This window comes from Rhamphochromis longiceps, linkage group LG22, assembly GCF_057381845.1.
Source record: "Rhamphochromis longiceps isolate RC_006_pf linkage group LG22, R_longiceps_female_GT1.1, whole genome shotgun sequence".
NCBI classification, from domain to species: domain Eukaryota; kingdom Metazoa; phylum Chordata; class Actinopteri; order Cichliformes; family Cichlidae; genus Rhamphochromis; species Rhamphochromis longiceps.
Genome location: NC_140577.1, coordinates 18,603,627 through 18,628,575, shown reverse-complemented (window position 1 = coordinate 18,628,575; position 24,949 = coordinate 18,603,627). Strand labels below are relative to the sequence as shown.

The 24,949-nt window shown below is 40.6% G+C and overlaps 1 protein-coding gene across 1 annotated transcript in view; it reads right to left on the bottom strand.

Moving 5' to 3' along the window:
* Positions 1-24,949, bottom strand: part of clasp2 (cytoplasmic linker associated protein 2) — a 67,632-nt gene that overhangs the window by 27,992 nt on the left and 14,691 nt on the right. Inside the window, exons 3-8 of the mRNA XM_085396406.1 lie at positions 23,314-23,417; positions 22,684-22,775; positions 20,713-20,788; positions 19,802-19,899; positions 16,095-16,165; positions 1,562-1,702 (exon numbers count right to left, since the gene is read on the bottom strand). Coding sequence (XP_085252532.1) covers positions 1,562-1,702; positions 16,095-16,165; positions 19,802-19,899; positions 20,713-20,788; positions 22,684-22,775; positions 23,314-23,417 — 582 coding nt within the window. The remainder of the gene's footprint in view (positions 1-1,561; positions 1,703-16,094; positions 16,166-19,801; positions 19,900-20,712; positions 20,789-22,683; positions 22,776-23,313; positions 23,418-24,949) is intronic.

The window sequence follows — 24,949 nt, the reverse complement described above, 5'->3', positions numbered from 1 at the left end:
ATTGCAGCACTAAAGTGATCAGTGTGCTAAGGCTTTCAAAACGCAGAAGTCTTGTTGCTTGCTGCTGTGCCAACTACCAGAGCTGCCACTGCTCTGCTAACGTGTTGCTGATGCCACAACTTCTGTGTGAGAAAATCGCAAATTTGAGCCAAAAGTCACGATAGGCCTCTCCCTCCCTACTGCATTGAACTTAACAAGGTACAGGTTTTTGAGCTGTAGCCCTGTGTGTGCAAAAAATACTTGTAATGCACTTTATTTAGCTTCTCGCAGTCAATCCATAATCAATAAGGCTGGAATGATCTAAGAGGGAAGAGATCACAATCTTGTTTTTCCATGCAGCAGAGCAATGCATTCAGACTACCAGTGTATGTGTGGATGTGTGCGCCTGTGTGTGACACAGATAGAGCAACAGGCAGCATGTTCATAAAAGCTTCCTACTGAAATAATAAACGACGGGAAAAATCGATACATGCAAACAGGGCCCAAATATAACACTCCAACCAGCTGCACCAGAACGGAGAGCTGACAGAACAGGAGGCAGCAGAGAAGGATTCAAATCATTTCAAAAAGCAGATCATCTGAAGGTCTGAGTAAACTACAGATATGAGACAAATCAGAGAGGAGAGACAGATTTCAGAGGACATACAGGGGTGTCTCTTACTGCACCCTGTGGCATGCTTACTCATGTCTTTTGCTTCTTGTAATAGCTGTCAAAGTCACTGTCCTTATCCTGTTAACAACAATTCTATACCTTTACTGACAGTCTACATCCAATCAGGCATCCAAAACAAACTAAAATTGACCAACAATGAATTATGAGGACAGTAAAGGTCATTTTCCCCCCTCAGACAAGAAGTAAAATTCGTTATTTACATTGTTTTATATACTGTAACACCAAAGCTAAGAGAGAACGCATATGTGGACCGTGCTCATTTCACAGCTCACAAAATATAGATTAAAATTTATTAAGAAGATGAAAACATCTTGTCTGAATTAATCAAAAAAATGTAATTAAGGCGCCAAACAACAATGACAGGGTCTAATTGTGGGGGACTACAAGTAATAATACTCATAACACCAGTCAGTAGTTATTAAATGATATCAAAGCCACATCTAAGAGACAGAAAATAGTCTATATTAGGTTTATAATACATGATGTTACACAAATATCTCCCAGTGCAGGAACACAGACCAGAGAGTGAATGTTTCTCCTTGCACCTTAACTGCAAAGAGAGGTATAAGTAGCTGTATGTCTCAGTGCTTATATATAGTTATAAGGAGGGTGGATCACAGTTAGATTCAACAGTTTGCTCCTGTACACAGCCAAAGTAGATTTTGAATTTAAACTGCTTGATTTGCAGACTTTCAACTTTAACAAAAGGGATTTCACTGCATCTGAGCAGAGAGTATAAGTTACAGTTCATCCTGAGACTTTCACCCACTGGCCCACTACCCATGTCGCTATCATGATATGCCAGACAATGTAATAAGCTTTGGACCATAAGTTGTTTCTCACACTGTCCTATCCACTGTGTGTGTAAATGTAAATTAATTTACGTACCTAGCTTGCCACCAGTAGCGCTGGGCCTACGAGCAGCGGACGACTCTGCAGGCTTTTTGGGAACTTTGGGAACCTTGAAGGCAGCTTGGGCCGAGGAAGAGCGACTTCCATCCACACTGTCGTCATCATCAAAACTACGATCTGTAAGGCGGAAGACAATGTGTAGCGTTAGCATCCAACCTGTGTGTAAATACAGTTGCAAAGGCTTTACAACATTACCTTGAAAAACACAAAACAAACAGCCTAAAAAAATTAAACAATTGTTTTATTTGCTTTCACAACATGCAATAAAATAATTTACTAATAAACATGTATATAGTCAATAAGATTACCTTAAAAACAAAAACAGAAAAGTCTGCATCCGCTTTCAGAAGCAAATATACTGAATCCCAATTTCTAAAAATCTAGACTAACATTTTTATTTGTTGAAACCTTTAAAACATTTCACATAACGTTGGCTTTTATTTGTCACTTAAATGTTAAGTATACAGAGGTTAAGGCCACTGGAAGACAATGCATGGTAGAGGGAAAAGTAATGGTTAGAAGCACAAAGAGGATGTAGCCTACCGAAAGCTAAGTCAGGAATCACTAAATCAATACCAATTACAAAAACCGCACTCAGTGGGAGAAATAAAAAAGCAAACCCTCAGACCTATACGATCACTTCAAAGGAGGAACGAAGCCAAATCTTCAAGATGTCCAACCTCTACACCACCAGTGACTGACAGAACTCTCCAGAGCCCAAACCCTCAATCTGCATGCTAGCACAAACTATGCTAGCTGTCCAGCTTGCATGAAACTTGAGAATGTCTGAAACGATGCTGCAGCATTTGCAACAATATGTGAGGGCAGACACACGCGTGCACACACACACGCACACAAGTTGACTGTGAAGATCAAACTGTTGGCATAGGAATGTAGTTGCGCTCCAGTCGCTCTGACAACCAGCTATGGAGAAATGCGCCAAAGCCACCACCCTACACCTTGACTCATACATCAAGTTATTTACATGCACACAGAGACACACGCAGTCGACATGCAAAATGAGTGACAAGCATGAATGTGTACGTATGAGCCTCATTCTCCAATGTTATGGACAGACGATTTTTTCAAGCTAGATAAATGTTAAGTGGACGTGTACAGACACACATCAACAGCCATGAACTGACATTTACGCACAGTCTTTGACACACAAACACACAGTCCAGCACACCCAGGTTCATCCTTCCACTCACAGTCACAGATGCGTTGGCAGATAAGTCGCCTCATGCTTCTGGGAGGGCGTGGTGTTGGGGTCCCTCACCTCTTCTCCAAACTGTACCCCAAAACAGGTACGTGCACACCACACGCACACACATACACACACACTTCACATATACTTTATGTGAGGTGTCTAAGGCTGCGCACGCACACACCCCTTACATCGCTGTCCGAAAACCCCTCCACCCATACAAGTGCCGGCATTTTCTTTCACTCCTCTCCCTCTCCTATCCCTCCCTCTCCCAGCCTCTCTCCTCCTTCTCTTAGCAGCCTCACAGCCAATCAGGCGGGAGGTGACATCATGTTGTTGCAGCCAGTGTGGAGGCAGGAGGATGAATGCGTGTGCGTGATGGGAGAGAAAGGGAGACACACACAGACACCCCAGGAATATTAACAGGGCTTCTCTATGTCACTGCCAGACCAGCTAACCTAAACTCATTACAACCACCAGACAGCACAAATCTGCTATCTTCTAGCATCCCCCCCCTCTCTCTTTCTCACCCTCACACACACTCACACACATCAACAACAACAACAACAACAACCTCTGAACACACTTTCTGTTGCTATATTTCTGTTTCTCCACATGCACAAAGGAACAAAGGATAATGGAACAATGATTAAAGGAGAGTGTTGACAAGGGGGGTACAAAGGGTGAACCACACCCCTCCATCTGAGGCCTTGACCCTCCCACACAAACATACACCCACAGAGCAGTTAACAGAGCCTGTAGACAGAGATGTTTTTGAGTTTGACTTTTTTAAACTTGAGTACTAAATAAACACAATTTTAAAATGATCTATTACGGTTGCAGCATCTTCATAATTACTTTGCTAACGGGGCGATTTTAGCTTTACAAAGCACGCACACATAAAAGTACATCTGTTTTTTTGAGACATCGTGTTAGAGAAAACTTTTGATTTTCCACTTGACAAAAGCAGCCACTTACTCTCAGTGAGAGCTCTACACGGTAATCCTCATAGTATGAGGCGAGAAGCTGCAGGTTCAACTAAATCTGCTGAAATCACAGGATCCATATAAAAAAAGAAATATTAAAAAAACAAACACAGCTTGCACACAGTGGTGCAGTTTTACTAATTTATTGTAGCATGCTCTAAATAGATAAACAGATAAACCTGGAGCCCCACAGAGTGCAAGCTGTAGATTTATTTTTATTCATTTATTGTTTTGACATTTGCAGTTGGCTTTTTTTTGGCTCTGCACCTGACTCATTTTGTGTGCATATGCATGACGTTTTCTAGTGTTCTATGTATGTATAAAAAAGAATTAACATTTTGACACCTTCAAAACCACCTTACCATTTTTGAAGTGTAGAACTGGGGCCTTATTAGCAACAATCGTTCTGGCTACCTAGCCATAATCATTGTGATACTGAATAAATTACTTTTTCCTTTTGCCAAAATGAGCAAAGTAAAAATGCAAAGTGAAAAAGTACATTTTCTGCATGGAGCACATAAACATCCTTGTAGCATCTTTTCGAGCAACAAGAAAAATAAACACCACCTATCACTGTAATGATGCATTAGAAGGCTTTATACAACAGCTTTCAGCTGTCAGAGGGGAAATTAGCTACAGAGACCAAAGTTGTTTTAAGCAAAAAATAAAAATATATTATTATTATCATTTAAACTGCAATGTTTACTGAACCTTTTGACAAATAACAAGAATAATGAATTAAATCTGAATTTGTATTTATGATTTAAAATTTCTATCATTTTTGCTACCTTTGGCATTTCTGTGCAATTTATTTCTTGAAATGTATGCTAGTGCTCACTGACTGCAGAAGAAATGCAAGAATATAGTGATGTTTATAATTGCACTGAATTATAAAAGCATGCATCATAAGTGAATTTTAATTGGTAATAAAACCCACGGCTGCATTACATTATAGCAGTACTACGACATGCATCACGGGTCTTAGCATTGATTATCAGCTCCTGCTTTTGTCTAGTCAGACCCCACGGGGGTAAATGTCACTGGGTGAAGGGCAGAGCAAAGACACCAGAGAGAATAGGGAGGAGGGAGACTGAGAGGGAGAGATGGAGAGCGTGAATCTCCTCCACAGAACAGACTGCACACATGCTGTTGCCATGACGACCTGTGCAGACCAGCTTCAAACGAATTGAGCAGCAAAGGCGGGGGTGGGGGTTCACTATATCCCCAATTTGGTTTAATCAACAGTTGGGTTTACTGTTTATTAATTTACTACATGCTAGTTACATATCAGTACACAGAAACAATCACAGCATACTTAAACACAGTGAGAGACATCAGCCACACCATGTACCAGGCAGCGTTACCATGGAAACTCCAGGCCAAGCGCCCCTCCTCTCTCCATGTGGAGAGAAGAGTTAAAAAAAACCAACAAAAAAAACAAACCTGGAATAAAAAGAGAAGAGCGGACAACCAGCTGCAATGTGGTAACCGCCCAGAGAAAATCAAGAAATCCTAAAGTACAGAGATATTAAAACACCTCAACAGAAGCATGCAGCAAAGCAGCAATTTCCCAGTCGTTAATGTGTGTTACAAGCCAAAAAATAAACATGATTAGACATAATGGAGTGCTCCCCTGTTTACTTGTCCCTGTCTAAAGAAAAAAAGATGAGAGAAAGTCTAGCCGAGACAGAGAGCTAATCTTAAGTCTTCCAGCAAAATTTGGGGGGCTTTTGACCACATGATGGCAGCACTGACTCTGCTCTAACCAAATTATTCTGTGGTTCAAACATCAGCAAACCACCTAAAAGGAAGCAGGATACAACACCCTGCTGATCAGAGAAGGACAGAGCATTTTTTTAATGCATATGCACCAAAAATAACATTTTAAAAAGGCAGTCACACCAAATCTTCAGAAAGCCTATTAACTGATTCACCTGAGATGAAGTTTGTGAATGTTTTTACATCAGATATAGGTATCCATATAACAGTGGAACGGTCTGCAATACTGGTGCACACTAGAGCCAAAAGCCCACGTAAAGCTTCATTTAGCTTTAGTGTCACATTGCTCTATGCAAACTTTGCTCTACCTCGCTAATAGATTGTGTTTGTGTACAGGCAATGTCGCATATTCCTGCTCAGGCCCATGTGACAGCATGCAGAGTCCCACATAGAAGATGACACAAAATATCTTGACACTGCACGATCACTCATATGAGAGTGATGACAACTGGAAAGAAGAACACGAGCAGCACCGTGGTGTCTGAGACAAAAGCTGCTAAAAACTTTCAGCTCCAAAATAAACGAGCAGAAGTACGTATATAAAAAAAAGACTAATAAAAAACAAACAGCCAATCCTACAGACATGTTAAGTGAAAAGATAAACCACTGAACATACAGTGATTTAGATGCAAAATGGGATAATACTAGAAAAATACATACAATGGAAAGTGCAAATAAAAAGAAAATAACTTCCTTTGCTTCCATAGAATGACACTCGAAGTTTTTTTTTTATACATACTAACCATATATTTAATTGTAGCCATCAGTTTGGTAACATAAGAGGGTCAAATGCTTCACTTGCAACCAATCTGGGACAGAGAATGACTGAGCGAAAGGGGAGCAAAGGAAAATAAAGAGACACGTTTGAGGTTTAAGCTTGGATTCTCTAATAGGAGACAGGCTGCTCCATTTCCAGCCCAGCTCAGAGAAAATGATCTCATTAAAAGAAGACACATATACACAGACACTCAGACACACACAGGTATAATTTGAGTCCCAATTCCAAGTCGGGGAGAGGGATAAGCCATAATATTCAGAGGAAAGCTTTGCCATGACAATCAGAGTAGCTTGGAAACAGGGTCATGACTCCCTTTGCAGAGACTGTGATGCACTGAAGCAGAATGAGCATGTCTGCGTGTGTGTGTGTGTGTGTGTGTGTGTGTGTGTGTGTGTGTGTGTGTGTGTGTGTGTGTGTGTGTGTGTGTGTGTGTGTGTGTGTGTGTGAGAAAGAGAGTCTGTGAGTATGTGTGTGTCACTCCCTGTCAACACTGAAGTACTATGCAAGCAGAGAAAGCTGCTACTGATGGTCAGTTTGGGGCACTGAATATCATTGCTCTTCCTGTGTGTGTGTCTGTGCACAGGGCCAAATGTCATTAAATAAGAGCCGAGCACAGCACCATGGGCAATGACATGCTTTACTTTCCCAAGAACCAACATCAGAAAAAACCTCAATTCACATGTTTACTAATGAATGAACAAAGGCCTGTTAGTCATGATCGATATCCCCTCTTTGCTTATGTGAAATTTTGACTTTTCTCAACAACTTCTTTTCATTCGCTTCAAAACAGGAACCCTATAACACAAAGCCACTGGTAAGATTTCTTCTCATGTTGTGCAATTTGGGGCACAACATGACACAAGGGTATGTAACCTGAAACTACCGGTGTGTTGCTGTGATGATGAGTTTCTTTGTTACCAGAAACTAAACTGCTTTGAAGAGAAGCGTTTTGTAATTCCATTCGGGTTGGGAAAATCTTTGGCATGATGAAGACAAAAACTACTAACTAACCCATACACAATGTGGGAAACAAAAGGGAGGGAGACAGATTTTTGGGGGGCTCTGCATACCGACCTACTAAACAACACAAAGTAACCTCATTTCAACATCATGTAAACATTTTTTTTGTTGTTCTCGCAAAAAAATTTAGCTACCTAAAGTAGAAGAACCCCACATTTGCAAAGCTCTACAATGGACCTTACTGTTGTAATGATTACTTTTCAAATCCAAGCACATTTGCACTATTTTCACATAACCACAAGTAAGTGAAAGGCTTCACCAGTAAGCCTGGAGATTGAGAGCTGGGGTGTTAACACAGAAGAACACTTGACCTTATATTACTACAAAAGAAAGAGTTTAAGAGAGAGGACAGAAAAGCAGAGACTGAGTGGCTACTTGAGTAAAGCCACACTAGACTTGAAGAGCACAGTGGGGAGAGGAAGCTGCAAGAAAATTGGATTGGGTGGATACGGTGCGGTGCAACTATGACCTCAGCAACAAGCTACAAAACTATAAGCATCTCTCAAAATTTTAAACAGCTCAGATTGGGTAGACCATTGCTCTTGCAGATGCGCACGATTGCAATAAATGCAGCATCATGGAAGCATTTGAGGACACCCCAGTTTTCCCCTCGCATGGAAGCACATGCACACACACACACCAAAGCACTTGGGGTGAAAGTGCAATGAGTTTAAGCTGATTTCAATCTCAAACCATATGCTGGGCAGCTTTTGTGTGAGTGCCAGCATCCACAGCCAGATGAGATTAAACACACAACCACGGACAGCCGGGCACAAACACACACAGACACACACACACCTACCATTATCATCATCCCCAAATGCCATAGTTACAGCGTTATGGGTCAAATCCGCTGGTTTGGTCTGTATTCACTTCTGTCCCTCTGTTCTCGCCTTTGTTTTCTCCTCTGTTTCTCCCTCGTTTGTTCAATCTCTCTCTGTCATGATGAATCAGGGAGAGGCAGTGATAGGCACAGCGCTGTGACTCGGCTACTGCCAGAGATCTCTGTCAGCTTCCTCCCTCGATCCTCTGCCCTCCCTCCCTCGATCCTCTGCCCTCCTCGCGTCCCTCCCTCCTCCCCTCTATCCTCAGCAACAGCTGCCTCAAACCCCTTCAAAGAGAACGCCAAGAGCTGGCCTGAAAGCGATGTGGGGCAAGGGCAAGTACGAAGGCATTTGTGTGCCTGTGTGTATTTTGGCAGATGGTCTGAGCTTGTGTCCCTAACTTGGAGGTTGAGGAGTCTTTACAAACAAAAACAAACCTCATACTCACCACCATTCTGTGGCAGACGTGAAGCGTCAAACAAGAATTAAGAAAGCAGGAACGTGGTGAGAAAACACACTCCAAAGACACTTCATTATTCGACAAAAAGACTCACATTTATCTTTGCTGTACATAAAAATTTAACAGAATGGTAGATGCAACCACCTGTTACCTGTGAAGCTGGAAAATATGTAAGAGCAGAGTTCAAACATTTTGTGATTTCCAAAAAAAAAAAAAAAAAAAAAAAAAGAGTTAGCTGTGGCACAAACAGAACAGCAGCAGTGGTTTTACAAGATGGAAACAAATTATTTTCACATTTCCACAATAAAGAGAAAGTAAAGGTGGCTCTACAGGCAGGACAGAAGTGAGACATGATTATCCCATTTCACATTAAACTATTACTAACCTAACCTAATGTAATTAAAGATAAACAGACAGGTATTGGCTGATGATGCAAAACTATCAAGTCATAGGATTTGGCAATTGCACTATTTTAACCCCTTTCTCTTCTATTTATCTTTGTAACATGTTTCAGATTATTTTTTCTCTGTATGAATGATGCTCATAGGTCTTTTTTGTTAGTCCAACTGAAACTAACCATTATTTTCATTATTCAAACACACGGAAAAACAAACACTTTACATTCACGGTTTCAAAGATCTCCTAGCCAAGTGTCTTGAAGATGATAAACATATCACTGAACTAAGGGATTAAATGATTAACAGTCTACACAACACTAAAGCAAAGACCTTTGGTTTTAGACTGTGATAAAACAAGGTATCTGGCACTTTTTATTTACTGCTAAATAATATCGTAATAAGGCTGCACTCCCACAATTGGTGCACTTTTCCAGTAGAACACCAAATCGAAGAAATTGAGCGCTCCCCAGATCAAATACTATAAAGTTCTTGCACGTGTCAGTCACAGCTGTTCCCTGCACTGCACAGCTTCAAGTTTCTGGGATGCAGCATGAACGAGTGACATTAAAAACAACAACAAAAACAGACCACAAATAACAGACTGCTGAAAAAAAACAAAACAACTAAGGTAGAAGGCAAAGGGTTTGTTTGGAGAAGCAGGCCATCATCTGCTGTGAAAACACTTCAGATTTAGGGCAATTTCTTGGTCATAATCATGTAGCCCTATTTACATAAAAAACATTAATCATGAAAAGCAGTGAAAATTAAAATTACTGTTTGTTTCAGCCTCATTAGGCAAGGAAAGGTATGCACCCAGAAAAGTACAAACAATGCCAACTGTGGCGTGACCAGCTGTAGTAGCTGAGGCATTACAAAGAAAGAAGCTTAAACACACTTGAGGTAGCAGCCAAGGCCAAACAGCAGGGCGTGTAGCTAAAGTTCACTGAGGTAAGCCTCTGCAATTACTTCCACTTCATGTTTACTCAGGGAGTTTGAAAATACGGTCAGTGCAAAAGTCCAGATTGTCAAGTTTTTAAAGCAAGAGAAGAAAACGAGTGGCAAAAAGGGTAAGAAGAATGGGTATATAGAGCAAAAAACGCAGTCACAACTAGGGATATTACAGAGATACAAATATAGAAATATCCATAAATTGGGCAACTACCTCAAAATTTAATCTAAGAGCAATTACAAAGTAACAACATGACACATTTGACATAAAATGTGGAAGATTATGCTGAAACTCTCAATACTTCATACTCTTAATTCTGTCATTATGAAAGCAACACGAGAGGCAACAACGTGTGATTTCAGTAAACCTAACACCTAACCCACAGAAATATGTAATATGTAACCCCAATCGCCACCTCCAATCTAAGATGCCCTAACCATAACTGTGACAATTCATAATGCAGACTGACAGCCAGGGCATTAGAGGACATATACCCCGAAGTATGTGTGTGCAAATGTTAGGGGTGGGGGAAAAAATCGATACTATGTAGTATCGTGATATTTTGTTTGCTAATAATGTATCGATACAGGGACAGCAGAAATCGATATTTTGTTACAAACAATTTTTCGTGAAATGGAACATGCTCTGACTTCAGAGCCTGTTGATCCTTTTTCTGAACAAGAATCCTGACATTCCTTCACTGTCCAAATGTGTTTAACTTTTTTTTGGGCAGCAATAAACATGACAGTTTACCTGTTTTAATTTAAGACACGTTTTATTTTAATTAAGTTTAAAACTTTTTTATTTAATGTAAAATTATATTTTGTTTTAATTTACTTTCAAATTCTTCAGTTGCTGAAGGGGCTGCATAGTTTTCATAAATTGCAAAGTTCAGAATAGCTATAATTGTACCAGATGGTTGCATTCAGTTAAGTTGGACTAGACTGTAATACAAACCGTTCAGTTTGTCAACAATAAAACTGACTGAAATGAGAGAAAGACTGAGTGCGAGACTTTGACATTAGATAAAATGAATATTGATAAAGTTTACCTTTATGTACAGAATCTGAATATCGCAAAATATTTTAAAAAACTGCAATAATATCGTATCGTGCGTTAAGTATTGTGATAATATCGTATTGTGAGTTGTATGGTGATTCCCACCTCTAGCAAATGTGTTTCAGAGAAACAAAGCAGAGACCCTTTCACTTTCTCTCTCCTTTCCTCTGTCACTATTTGACACAACCCACCTGAAGATGTCATATTTTGTATTTAACCCCGTCAGCACGATGGCTGTGACAACCAAAACATAAACAGATGATTTTAGTAAGGCTGAGATTTTAACCTTTAATGACTGCACCAGAGACGTGCGATTCTTCTCAAAAGGTTTAAACCAGCCCACAGAAATCAGTATGGGGCTCTAAACTCTGCCTGAGTTTACCTATACTGGAAAGAAATAGAAAGAAGTTCCTATTCCCTACATTAAGATTGCTTATATTTCATAAAAATAATATGAATCTTATTGGACTCATTTTATTTTCTCATGGCCGTGGCCCCTTTCAAAAATTTAAATAAAATAAATAAATCACACAGTGATTCACCCTTAATGTAAACGCACAATTTTTAGTTTTAAATGTAGACAAATTTGACATTTTTCACTCTGCATGACTAACTTCCATAACATTTATGGTCCATATAGAAATCCCTTCATAGGGCACAAACCAAAACTGACTCCAAGCACCTAAACTTGAGCACGGCTTGACTGCAAACCCGGACTCTCATCCTGAGCCGAAGGTAGACAGACAAGCTTATAGAAACTAAATCAACTAAACACAATATTCTTGAAAGATTTCAGATATTTTATACTAGACTTAGACTGACCTAAAAGCTTAATTTACTTATCCCTTTCTTAATAATTTGATATTAAGAAAGACATAGAACACCCCCCAAACATGTGACATCAGGAGGTAGTTTGATACATTTTTAGTACTTTTGCACAACTCTGCTAAACTTGTGTACAAAATTTAACATTCACACTTTTATTTTAAGCATGTTTGACAATTTAGAGGTTTGGGCTGCTGAACACCCACCGACGTTCACTGCTCCACAACCTTTTTGATGCCCAGGACATGATCAGTTGCCTGACAGCCAAACAACCAATCACAGCTATTTTTTGTCACAGCCAGTTTAAATGAAAGCGAGAGTGCCAAACGAATAAATATTCTGTCTGGAAACAATCGCTGCTTTCATTCAGGGAAAAGCACATGACAGATGACAACAACGCAGAGTTAAAAACATTAACAATTCATCACAACAACTACACAATCACAAACCCAAATCACAACTTTGCTCCAAGCCCCGGGGAAGTGGGATTTTAAAAGTCAGACTCCCTTCATCTCACTTCGGCCCACAAAGACAGCAGCTAAAGCCTTACATTACATTTCCCTATGCCTCCCTCCAAGTAAACCAGCTGCAACAGCCTGTCAAGCACCAACTCCCTGCTGTAGCCGGTAGACAGATACAGTGACAGGACAGCCTGAAGGTATATCATCCAATGACAACCTCTGCCAGACACCAACAGCAAACCCAGCTGACCTCAAAGGGAGCACAAACTCAGCTTAAAGCCACACGTCAACTCAATTTGGTGGAGATTTAGAAAACATTTCAGTAAAATACTATTCATAATCTTGGAAACTTCATCGCTCTCATAATTTATAAAGTACTAAACAGTCTGTACACATCAGTGGTTCCCAAATGTGTTGGACGATCGCGTGACAATCACACATTATTAATGCAATTCGCAAATGAACAAAATGCAATGCATAAAATGTTAATTTTCCCCACCACTACTTTGATTGCACTCATTCCCCGAACAGAAGCAAACTCTGTACCCTAAAAATATGATCAGAGACTTCAAAGGGAACCCCATTCTGTTCACACAGTTGCAGGGTGGTGGGAATTATGAGAGCGTGACAAATCAAAGGCCCTGACTGACAGAGAGGAGCTGACAGCAAAAATCTGCAAGGGAGGAAATACATCACTCTGTTGTTTGGAGCAAAATAAAAATGAACTGCCAGTGCAGACCACCCAGCACCTAAAGAAAGACTATAAGACAGCATTGTGAAAGCTACCTGCTTTATAGATTCAGGTAGACAGAGAATGTCAAGACATTTGGCCTGCTTCAAAAGAGCACTGGATGTGTAACAAGGCAATCGAAGCACAGTGTATACTTGCTGAGCAGCAATTAAAAAAAAGACAAAGAAATTTCTAGATGCTGCAAATGGTTTATCAAGAGGGCCTGCAGCAATGCATTCCAAAGAAGAGTTGATGGCATGTTTGACAGAGGCTGCTTTGCACAGATGATTAATAAGTGTGCCTTTGAAGATCAGCCCTGCCCTTTGCTGCCTGTTCAGAAGAATATGTTTAAAAACAAAAACCCACTGGTATACATAACCAGATTTTAAACTGACAAGCTATACTTTATATACTGATGATGCCTTTACTGGAACCCCCCATCAGCTTTTATACAGCTCCATGCTTCCAATTTTCCAATTATCAACACTTCCACAAGAGCTCTTATCAACCAGAAAGTAGATGCACAACCCAGAAAGATAAAGGCAAACTCCTGGTCTCTGCTTTTAGATGAGAACAATGCTTTTTGTGTAACTGAATAAGTTATCATACAGTGGGGCAAAAAAGTATTTAGTCAGCCACCGATTGTGCAAGTTCCCCCACTTAAAATGATGACAGAGGTCAGTAATTTGCACCAGAGGTACACTTCAACTGTGAGAGACAGAATGTGAAAAAATAATCCATGAATTCACATGGTAGGATTTGTAAAGAATTTATTTGTAAATTAGGGTGGAAAATAAGTATTTGGTCACCTCAAACAAGGAAAATCTCTGGCTCTCACAGACCTGTAACGTCTTCTGTAAGAAGCTTTTCTGTCCCCCACTCGTTACCTGTATGAATGGCACCTGTTTGAACTCATCATCTGTATAAAAGACACCTGTCCACAGCCTCAAACAGTCAGACTCCAAACTCCGCCATGGCCAAGACCAAAGAGCTTTCGAAGGACACCAGGAAAAGTATTGTAGACCTGCACCAGACTGGGAAGAGTGAATCTACAATAGGCAAGCAACTTGGTGTGAAAAAATCAACTGTGGGAGCAATCATCAGAAAATGGAAGACATACAAGACCACTGATAATCTCCCTCGATCTGGGGCTCCACGCAAGATCTCATCCCGTGGGGTCAAAATGATCATGAGAACGGTGAGCAAAGATCCCAGAACCACACGGGGGGACCTGGTGAATGACCTGCAGAGAGCTGGGACCAAAGTAACAAAGGTCACCATCAGTAACACACTACAACGGCAGGGAACCAAATCCCGCAGTGCCAGACGTGTTCCGCTGCTGAAGCCAGTGCATGTCCAGGCCCGTCTGAAGTTTGCCAGAGAGCACATGGATGATACAGCAGAGGATTGGGAGAATGTCATGTGGTCAGATGAAACCAAAGTAGAACTTTTTGGTATAAACTCAACTCGTCGTGTTTGGAGGAAGAAGAATACTGAGTTGCATCCCAAGAACACCATACCTACTGTGAAGCATGGGGGTGGAAACATCATGCTATGGGGCTGTTTTTCTGCCAAGGGGACAGGACGACTGATCCGTGTTAAGGACAGAATGAATGGGGCCATGTATCGTGAGATTTTGAGCCAAAACCTCCTTCCATCAGTGAGAACTTTGAAGATGAAACGAGGCTGGGTCTTCCAACATGACAATGATCCAAAACACACCGCCCAGGCAACAAAGGCGTGGCTCCGTAAGAAGCATTTGAAAGTCCTGGAGTGGCCTAGCCAGTCTCCAGACCTCAACCCCATAGAAAATCTGTGGCGGGAGTTGAAAGTCTGTGTTGCTCGGCGACAGCCCCAAAACATCACTGCTCTCGAGAAGATCTGCATGGAGGAATGGGCCAAAATACCAGCTACTGTGTGTGCAAACCTGGTAAAGACCTATAGTAAACGTTTGACCTCTGTTATTGCCAACAAAGGTTATGTTACAAAGTATTGAGTTGTATTTTTGTTATTGACCAAATACTTATTTTCCACCCTGATTTACGAATAAATTCTTTACAAATCCTACCATGTGGATTCATGGATTTTTTTTTTCACATTCTGTCTCTCACAGTTGAAGTGTACCTCTGGTGCAAATTACTGACCTCTGTCATCATTTTAGGTGGGGGAACTTGCACAATCGGTGGCTGACTAAATACTTTTTTGCCCCACTGTACATCAAGGCAGTGTGACTGCAGTTTGTTAAGTGACATTATAGATGGAAAAAACAACGGGAAACCACTGATTCATTGTTTTTGCTTCTAAATGATACTCTGTTAGCTCAGCTCAGAGGATGTGCTCATACCAAATACCAATCTCATACCTTTCTTTTCTCAAAATTCAAACTCTGTTTATCTTACTGGAACAGATACTAAAAAAAATGAAGTCCCATGGGAACTGAATAACCTATATTCAATATTTAAGTAAAGGCTTTCAGACACACACTTAATAAGCATCATGTCAGCTTCTAATACATATGTAAGTAGGGAAACCTCACATTTTCATTTGTGCATAGTGTCAAAAACTCCCTGAGGTGCTGCTTAACCCACTTTTATAACCTGAAAATTTAAGAGTGCAGAGTGAAATATTACTGTCAATATAATTACAATTCTCCAGGGTCAAACAACAATGGCTCCACAGACCACCTTACTGCTGGGGAAGGGAAAACTCAGCAGCAGCCTTCAGCTCAGGTTTGGTTCTGCTGAAGCACTTGCACGCACACATGGATGTGCACGCACACACAAACTCTAAACCATTAATCTTGTTAGGACCTCTTACAGGAGCTCATGGCAACAAACTGACACAACCACAAAAGCACATGCAGATTTAGACACACAAGCACAGGCACCCCCGCCCCTCAAAAAACACACACAATGTTGCTCCCTTATGAAACACACCCACTACATGACAACAGTAAAACCATCTTGACAATGTGACTCAACTTGGTGGCTATCCAATTCAAGTGTGGCAAATTAAATGAGAAAACGCACTGACCGTGACTCGGGCTGAGAGCCATGTTGCCTGAATTCAAGGCTTCATCAAAACGAGCAAATATCGTCTGTAACCTGGAGAAAGAGAAAAGGAAGATTAGTAGTGTCGAGCACAGATATACAGTACAATGTTAATATCACCAAAGCTGTCAAACCAAACATATTTGAATGAAGAAATTAAGAAATTACAATAAAGTCCAGATTTAAAAAAAAAAATCTGAGCACCCCACAGAGATGTTTGACCAAAACACAAACAAGGTGCTAAGAATTCCAAATGAGACTCATCATCAAAATCAGCCGCAGAAGCAGCAGCAACATGTGGACAGTCTCCACGCCTTTCTGTCTGATTGTGGGTGGGTGTGTCTATTATGGCAGTCACACTCATGAAGCTGCAGCAGCAACACCCCAAGTGTCCTCTTATAACATCCTACTAGCATCAGACAGACACACATGAAACCACCAGCCAGGTCTGCTTAGTCATGTGATTAATAGGTAGCATTGTCAGCGTAGTAACAGGGCAGATATCCAGCACAAGCCAAAATAACTTGGTCATCCTCGAAATGCACAACTGGTTAGACAAAAACACAACAAAGACTAAAACACATGACCCCGAATAACATGCCTTTATGTCTGCTTTGCCGAAAGGTTAACCACGGATGGGCGCACACAACAATTAGAGCAATACACACCGTGCTCTGTCTCTGTCTTTTGGTGTCTGCTTGCCGGTCCACAACCGCCAGACAGCTAAGCAGCTTCTGATAAGTGACGATTAGCGTTGCAACTAGCTCCTCAGCCGTGCACCATTTTCACGTGGTTCGCTTTCTTTCATTAGCATTTTGTGCATCTATTTGTTTCAGCAAAAATCTAGCATTTAGTCTTCAGCACTGATTTGCATCAGTATTTCCCTGTGGGCTGATTAATAGCTTGCTGCGTTGCTACGCAATCTTGCATTAGCTCCCATGTTGGTGACACACTCTGGTCCTCAGCTCCCCTCAGCTCTTTGTATCCAACATGGTGCAGTGGCTCCGAGAGGGAGGGAGGGAGGGAGGGAGGAAAGAAGATGGGAAGAGAGGGAGGGAGCGTGTGTGTGAGAGGGAAAGAGAGAGGGGGGAAGCCAAACGGCGAGAGACCAAAGCATGCTACGGGCATGCGACAAAGCACCACCTACTGTCACGCATACACACTGTACACACAAACGCCAACTGAACAACCTAAACAGCAATACGTACAGTAAATTTCCAGGAAGCGTCTTTGTGTGTCTGTATGAGCAGGAGAGAGAGTCAAATGGGCCAGTTTGTGTGACAGACAGCAACGAGATTCAGTTACCCTTTACATAACCTCCCTCTCATACACAGACACACACGTACTCGTCAGAGGGGGAGGGGCTGTGTGGCTAACAGCAGACAGCGCTGCTCCTCCCCCCTCAGTGTCTCGCCTTCTCATCCCACTTGCACATGTTCCCTCCCTCTTCTTATTTCTATCTTTTTATCGCGGCCATTGATAAACACCTTTGTCCAGCAGAGGACTCATGTCCTTCAGGTAACTCATCTCCAAATCAAACCACATGAGGCAGGCCTGATGAATGCTCACTCAACCAGCATTTGACCTACTTATAGGAAGCTGCTGTCAGATGGTAGCCCCTTGTTCTTACCAGTAATGGACCCAAGATTACAACTGTACTTCCAGACACAACGCCAGTAAATAAGCCAACTGTAAAATTAAGTTCCACTTTCAGGTTTCTTCATGCACCATTATGTCATTTGAAATAGGTTTGTAATTTCAATCTAAGTCCCATTCACAACACCTGATCACCAAATCCAAGAAGTGTTTTGGCTCGTGTCAGCAGGTTTAACCTGTGTCTAAACATCTGATCTGAGGTCATAAGATATGCACATCTATATGTTTATTTCACTGAAAATTGATTAGATGAAATTACTTATTATGAATTATTTCAAGTTAGAACTGGAACATTTTGAGACTGTTGTAAGGGGGGAATGTATTTAATTATACAGATAATCCCATCAAAATTCAGTGTCTCATTTACAACAGAGAGCTGTTTCAAACAGAAACTTAATTTTGGGAAATAGCTTTTAACCATTTATCTGGCACAGTCCAAAAGAGGTTTCAGATTGTAATAATCACTTGCCTCCACGTATCTTTAAAAATGTGTGCTTGTTTGGTATTTAAGGGATGTGGACATACTCATCCAACAATTATTCCTCTTTTATGACTTCATCTTTCTGTCCATTATCTAATGCCAACTCTGCAGAGTTGATATGTCATCAAGTCAGCAAGATCCTGGCCAGAGCTTTGCTTTCCACTAGGTAACCCTTTGGGTTGCTCCATATGAAATCAATTATTAAATAAACAAAACAATTTAAATTGAATTTTTTTTAAAAATCCCACTGTACAATAACATTAGTATATTAGTTATATTAAGTTACAACCCCTCAAATTATAGGGGTGGACATTTTTGTACTTTATAATTTGCGTTTGCGTTATTTTTTCCAAGCATTACACGACACTTGGAGTGGTTGTGAAACTGATTTGGCTGCAGTTTTTAAACAGAGCTTTAATGTGTTTTCACTCTGAAACTTTCACAACGATACCTACTGTAATGTTTTGAAGCCTCAAAAATTAATTAGTAAATAAATGCATAACACAATTTAAAAAGCACAAAATTCTCACATACCTCTATGGGTCTGTAACTCAGACAACTTTCATAACATGAAGGTAAAAATTTAGCATGGCTTCATTAAACATATGAACAAAAAACACACAATGCAATTCCAACAGCTTTGCTCCAGGTTTTGTACTAAGGCTATTTGACTATAGCTGACCTGAAGCTGACTGAAACATCACAAATGAAATTAATGAGAGTTTTGATCAGTAAAACTGCAGTATTGTAGATATTCTCACCCCTATTCTTATACAAACTATACAAAGTAATAAAAACTGGTTTGGGAGATTCGCGATACATACAATACATATATATATATATATACACACATATAAAATTCACGTGCAGAATTCAGTAATAACTATACACATCTGTTCAGGAAGAACAAGCGCAGGCTGTAAATCACTGCATCTGTCAGGCCTCTGATATTTAAATGAAGGCAGACAGCCACACCACTCTGTAAATCCCACACATTCAGACAGTGTGTTTACACTGGAGACAGACTGGCTTAATATGCACAGCACATGACACATGACCACAGCCAGCATTCACAGACGCAAGAATCATACTGAGCAGATACAGCACTGGCCGTTGCTCGACTCTCACACATGGGAGAAAGCAGTAAAAAGGGGGCAGAAAGAAGGGGTCATTGGGTGCTCAGAATAACCTTCAACCCTGCACATGTAGCCAGGACGACCAAAGCGGGACAAACACCCACATTAAACCTCTTCTGATGACTCGAACACAGTTTTTCCAGTTTTTACCCCCATTTCTGTTACTCCACCCAACGCCTTTGTACCCCGTGGCTGCACCCTCTCACCCTCCTCCCTCATTCAGTCGGCATTGTGCTCTGGATGAAAGTGCCTCTGTGTGTCTGAAGGGCAGAGTGGTGCATGGTGTGGCTTGGGACAAACTGAGTGCCAAGGCCACGGGACTCCATAGAAACACAGGCAACAACAAACTCAAAAAATAAATATAAAAATAACAATAATTTAAAAAAAAAAATACTACGAAAAAGAACAAAAACTCACCGTGCAGCTGGAAGTCCTCTCTTTCCAATGTCTGCTCTGACCTTCTCTCCAACGTGACGATAAACATCCACCAGCGTTGTTATTGATGCCTCACGTACCTAAACAGCAGACGTTCACCAATTTAATAACCCTCCACATATAAACACATGGAAAGAGATTCAAGTGATGGGTTAACTAGCACACTATAAAAAAAATGATCTTTGTGTTTGTTAAGACTGAGATCGATTCTCCCTCATAATTCGACAAAGATTAGACTCATGCTCATAGACTAAGAGACGCAAACATGCAAACACACTAAAAACTAAACCCGTGAGAGCCCATACTCTTCCCTCCTATGGGAGCCATATGATTTGCTAGTTATTGCTGTAAACACTGTTGTGATTGGCTACAAAGATATTGTTGAAGGGATTCTTAGCACCCAAGGGTAGGCAGGCCTTTCTAGGATGTTGATTGGCCAGGACAGTATGTGGGTAGATAATCATTGGGTAGAAGATAGAAGCAGATTTCAGCTTTGGGGTGCAACTCTGCAGGAGGTTAAACCAACCTCTCTCTATTCCTCACACTGACACACACACACACACACACACACACACACACACACACACACACACACACACACACACACACACACAATACTCTTGTGTGGTTTAACAACTGGGTGCTCATGATTCAGCAGTGAAGCTGGGTGGTGGGTACAGAGCCCATCTCCTCACTAATAACAGTAATAATCACAGAGCTGCCTTAAGATGAAACCCAACACACTTTGACTGCTGAGAGCTGAACAAAAAGGCTTATCGACAAACTGGCTCAACAAAAACAATGACGAGCCACGCGCAGTCAAAACAAACACACACAAAAAGGTACAATTTTCCCCACCATCATGTAATCATGTATAACACTGCAGCTCTTACCTGTGGGTTTTGGTCTCCTGTCAGCGAGCAGAGATGAGGAACTATTTTACTGAGGCTCAGCGGTTGGGCTCCATACCTGAGAGTGTGAAACAGAGGCACAAGAGGAAACGTAAAAGAGAGGTGACAGTTGCCAGTGATAAATATAATTATCTGGTGTTCTTTTATAATGGAAATCTTGCTCCGCTCATTGAAAATATTTTTAGAAATTTGAAAAATATATCTATTCTAAGGCAGACTGATATTTTAGTAGCCTGTTATAAGCTACAAACACTATCTACAAACCACACACACACACGCCTCAGAAATTTAACATCACACAAATATAAAAAACATTAGTAGACAAAGATCGTTTCTTAATTTCTTCTGTTTTGTCCATTCCAGTTATGTAAAAGAACCCCCCCCCGTCCAAAAAAACAAAACAAACCCCAAACAAACCCACGCTTAGCTTTCAGAGCACTAACTGCAATACCATGCACTGTTGGTGTTTTCACAACTCTCTGAAACTCCACTGATGGGCTGGAGCACCAGAGAGCACCCCTAATAAGATGAAAATAAAAGCTGCAATAACGTCTTAATTATTTACATTGACCCAGTCCTCTAAGAGGACAAGTGGACCAAAACCACACCCTCCATGCACAACAGACCCACCTGATCCACTCACCCTAGAAGTAAAGAGCTCAGGTTTTAAACTTTTAACCTGTCTGTATGTTCACTGTGTACTTAACAAAAAATAGAAATAAGTGAAAACCCAGAAGCAGCCCATTTCTATGCCATGTTTTACTCATTCTACTCACTCATTATGGATGCCCGGGTACGTAAAGCACACATGCTCAGTGTATCTATTACATAGCAGCTTAGCATTTAGCACAACAGTGTCACCTTCCATTAGCAAAAAGATGCTAAAATTAGCACAGCAATTCTAATAGTCTAAATTTGCTCTGTGTGTGGGTGAGCTCAAGGTGGAAAACAGAGGCCAAACCACACAGATCTCGACTGCTGAGAACAAGCAGCAACAAACAAGTACCTGTACAGACAGAAGTGTCCCTGTAGTCCTACACACACAACCTGTCGTAACTACAACCTGCCGTCCAACACCTTACTGCCCAAATCTGAATAAAAACCAATTGCAATGAAATCAAAAAGGTTAAAACCCATATTTATTTGAAAACAGTAGAAATGCAAGAGATAAAAGACTACAACTGAGCAATGTTATTTTTTTGCTTTTGTTTTTTTTTAAAGGTCATTTTTTACCCCTCTGCCTCCCAGCAAATTTCAAATTCCTATGTTGCTTTCTTCTCATTTACTGCAGTGACAATATTGACAAAAAACCTGACCTCTGACCTTGAGGTCAAGGTCACCGGGATTGAAACTCTTCTGAGATTTTTAGTAAATGCACATATTGTTTATGTTTGAAACATCTATGTGACCTTGTTGTCAAGTCATTGCATTCACAAACTTAGCTATCCATGCCACCCGTCCGCCTGGAGGGGTGACGACAATACCCCAAACAAGCCACACTTAAAAAGAGTTTGTAAACAACTCAATTTTAGTAACTGATATTTTGTCTTTAAAACTGCATCCTGCTCTAGTCTCATAACATATTTTGAAAAGGGACAAGCTAGTGGTAGGTGGGGAAATGGGAAGAAATGTGCACCACCTCAGAGTCACACAAACAGTTAAGAGGATTAATCCTGGAAAGTCGGAACATGTGTGCTCCTTGAGCAAACAAAATAGGTCATGGAAGGTGGTGGTAATAGCTCTGTGCAGCCCTCACTGAGCCAAACACTTACTAACAGAGCTTGAAAGCAGCGTAGGATTGCATAATCTGTGTTATATTATCCACCACATTATGAACTTACTTAAGGATTAAAATATGAGATTTAACACACAGAGAACAAAAAACATTGCCTATGCTTAATAAACTTGCCATTTCATTCTGGGAGCATTACAGATAAAGGAGAAGTTACTCACATGTTGAGCGTGGCACTGAGACAGAGGCAGATTCCTTCTCGAGAGCGGAAGTTCTTGTGCTTTAAACCAGGAAGCAGCCTTTCCCAAACATACTGCATGAAGGAGAACAAGAAGGATAAAAGTGTGAGCAAGAGTAAGAGAGAAAAAAAAAGAAAAAGAAGGGGTGTCAGTAGGTCATCATCATCATCAACTCATCATTGGATGAGCAGTTTATGGAGTACAGAAGAGGGCACAATCTATGGAGATGAGCACGTGAGGCATGTGTAAATAAAACAAAGCATTATGGAGTAACTTGTGTAATTCCTCCAATATCCACAAGAGGGGGTGGATAGGTAGAGTGCAGGCCCTCTGTAGTTTTTTTTAATGCATTACTAATATGGAGGTGGCTTTAATTTGCCTGTATTTTTTTCTCTGCTGTGTCACATTTTTAGAATAACTTTTTCTAGAATAACTACAACTCAATATACATGTCTTGTATAAAATTTAAATGACATTTGACAAAACTGTCTTCATCTTACATGTGGTACACTGGAGGATTTACCTGTTTAGGCAATGATGTGTGTGTGTGTGTGTGTGTGTGTGTGTGTGTGTGTGTGTGTGTGTGTGTGTGTGTGTGTGTGTGTGTGTGACCATTGGTGAGGCAGTCTGTTCCATGCAGCGAAGGATGAGGGCTTGGCTGTTCTCCCTGACCTGGTCCTTGCCATCACCCAGCCTGTCCACCAGGGCCGGCAACACTACACACACAGAGAAAGGGAGTGGGTGGTGAGTAAGAGTCTATGAAAAACAGTTCACTGTGCATGCCGCACATGACACCGAAACTCTACAAGATTTAAAAGCCAAAGATATTTAAGACAAACAAAAAAACATTGCTGTACAAAGTTGAATGTTCATGCTTAATATCATATCAGTGTGTCTGATAAAAAAGGGGAAAAAAGGAAAGAAAGCTTAAGTAATACAACCATCAACACCGTAGCTTTGACTAGAAAAGGGGAATGAGAGGGCAGCAAATAGGAAATGGACCATGGCTAAAATAATGTCAAATGCCCCCGTGTCAGAGAGGCTGATGTAATGCAGTGACAAAAGAAAGCCCTTTCAATGCTGGAAAACCAAGCTATGAGAACTGCAAGTTACTCCAATTCTCCCAATTTAAGAATAATAATCTTTGTACATCTGTACTCTGAAATTGTTTTTTTGCTAATAATTATTAGTCCCTTTCCCCAAGCCTATCAGGTCTGTGGGGGGTAAAAAATTCCAATCACCACAGTTTGTATGTGGGTGTGTGTAGTGTATTTGGATGACATGGTTTGTGTGTGTGGCATGTGCGTGTGCAGTCTAGCTGCACCCTGTTTGACAGGACTAAGCTATAAATAAATCAAATATGGATATTTATTTATAAACATTCATATTATTTTATGCAAAAAAGGTCAACAGGTCTACTACCAGGACAAAAACACTCCACCAGCTCCCAAACTTTTCCAAAGCAAAATAAGAAAAGGAAAAAGCAAACAAAAAGGACAAACCTCACAACCTTGTCCACGCTTCCATCTCCATTAACCCCTCATCAACCCCACATACCTGCTCATACTCACAACAATAACAAACTACTGCAACTTAAACAGTGACACTAATTCATGACGTACTAGTGTACAAGCACAGTACTGCATTTTTAGAACACCAACGATAAAATATGACACCAACCTCTGATGATGTTATCGAACAAACGTGCTGTTAAAGTTAAATAAATTTTGTTCTATCACTAGCTATCACAATTTGCCCCACCCAACAAATGGATGGGATTGGTGCACTGCTATGCAACATAACCCTGGGCTGTCCACGGCTTTGAGACTGTCATTGGTGCACTGCAATTTCAAGAAAGAAAAAAAAGGAAAAAAAGGCAGGACTTTTTTATTTAGCAGTGGAGGTCAATGCTACAGAGGCTTTGGATACACTAGTTGTCTTGTTTAGTTGGGTCACTTCATTGTTATTTTAATTAGTTGGATTTGTTGCAAAGAAATACAACATACAATAAAACCAACCTTTAATTTAAGTTAAAAACTGCCACATACATATAATCTTACAAATATATTACGTTACCTTTGCAAATGGTAAATACAAATTTACACAGATGCACCTCAATTTATTTTGAGTTTTCACAACACAGATTGGACTGATCAGCTCTTTGGTCAGTAAACTACGATCCTACCAAATTTCTCAACTGTTGGACAACTGATGGTTGGACAACTGTTATGGTTACACTCATAATGAG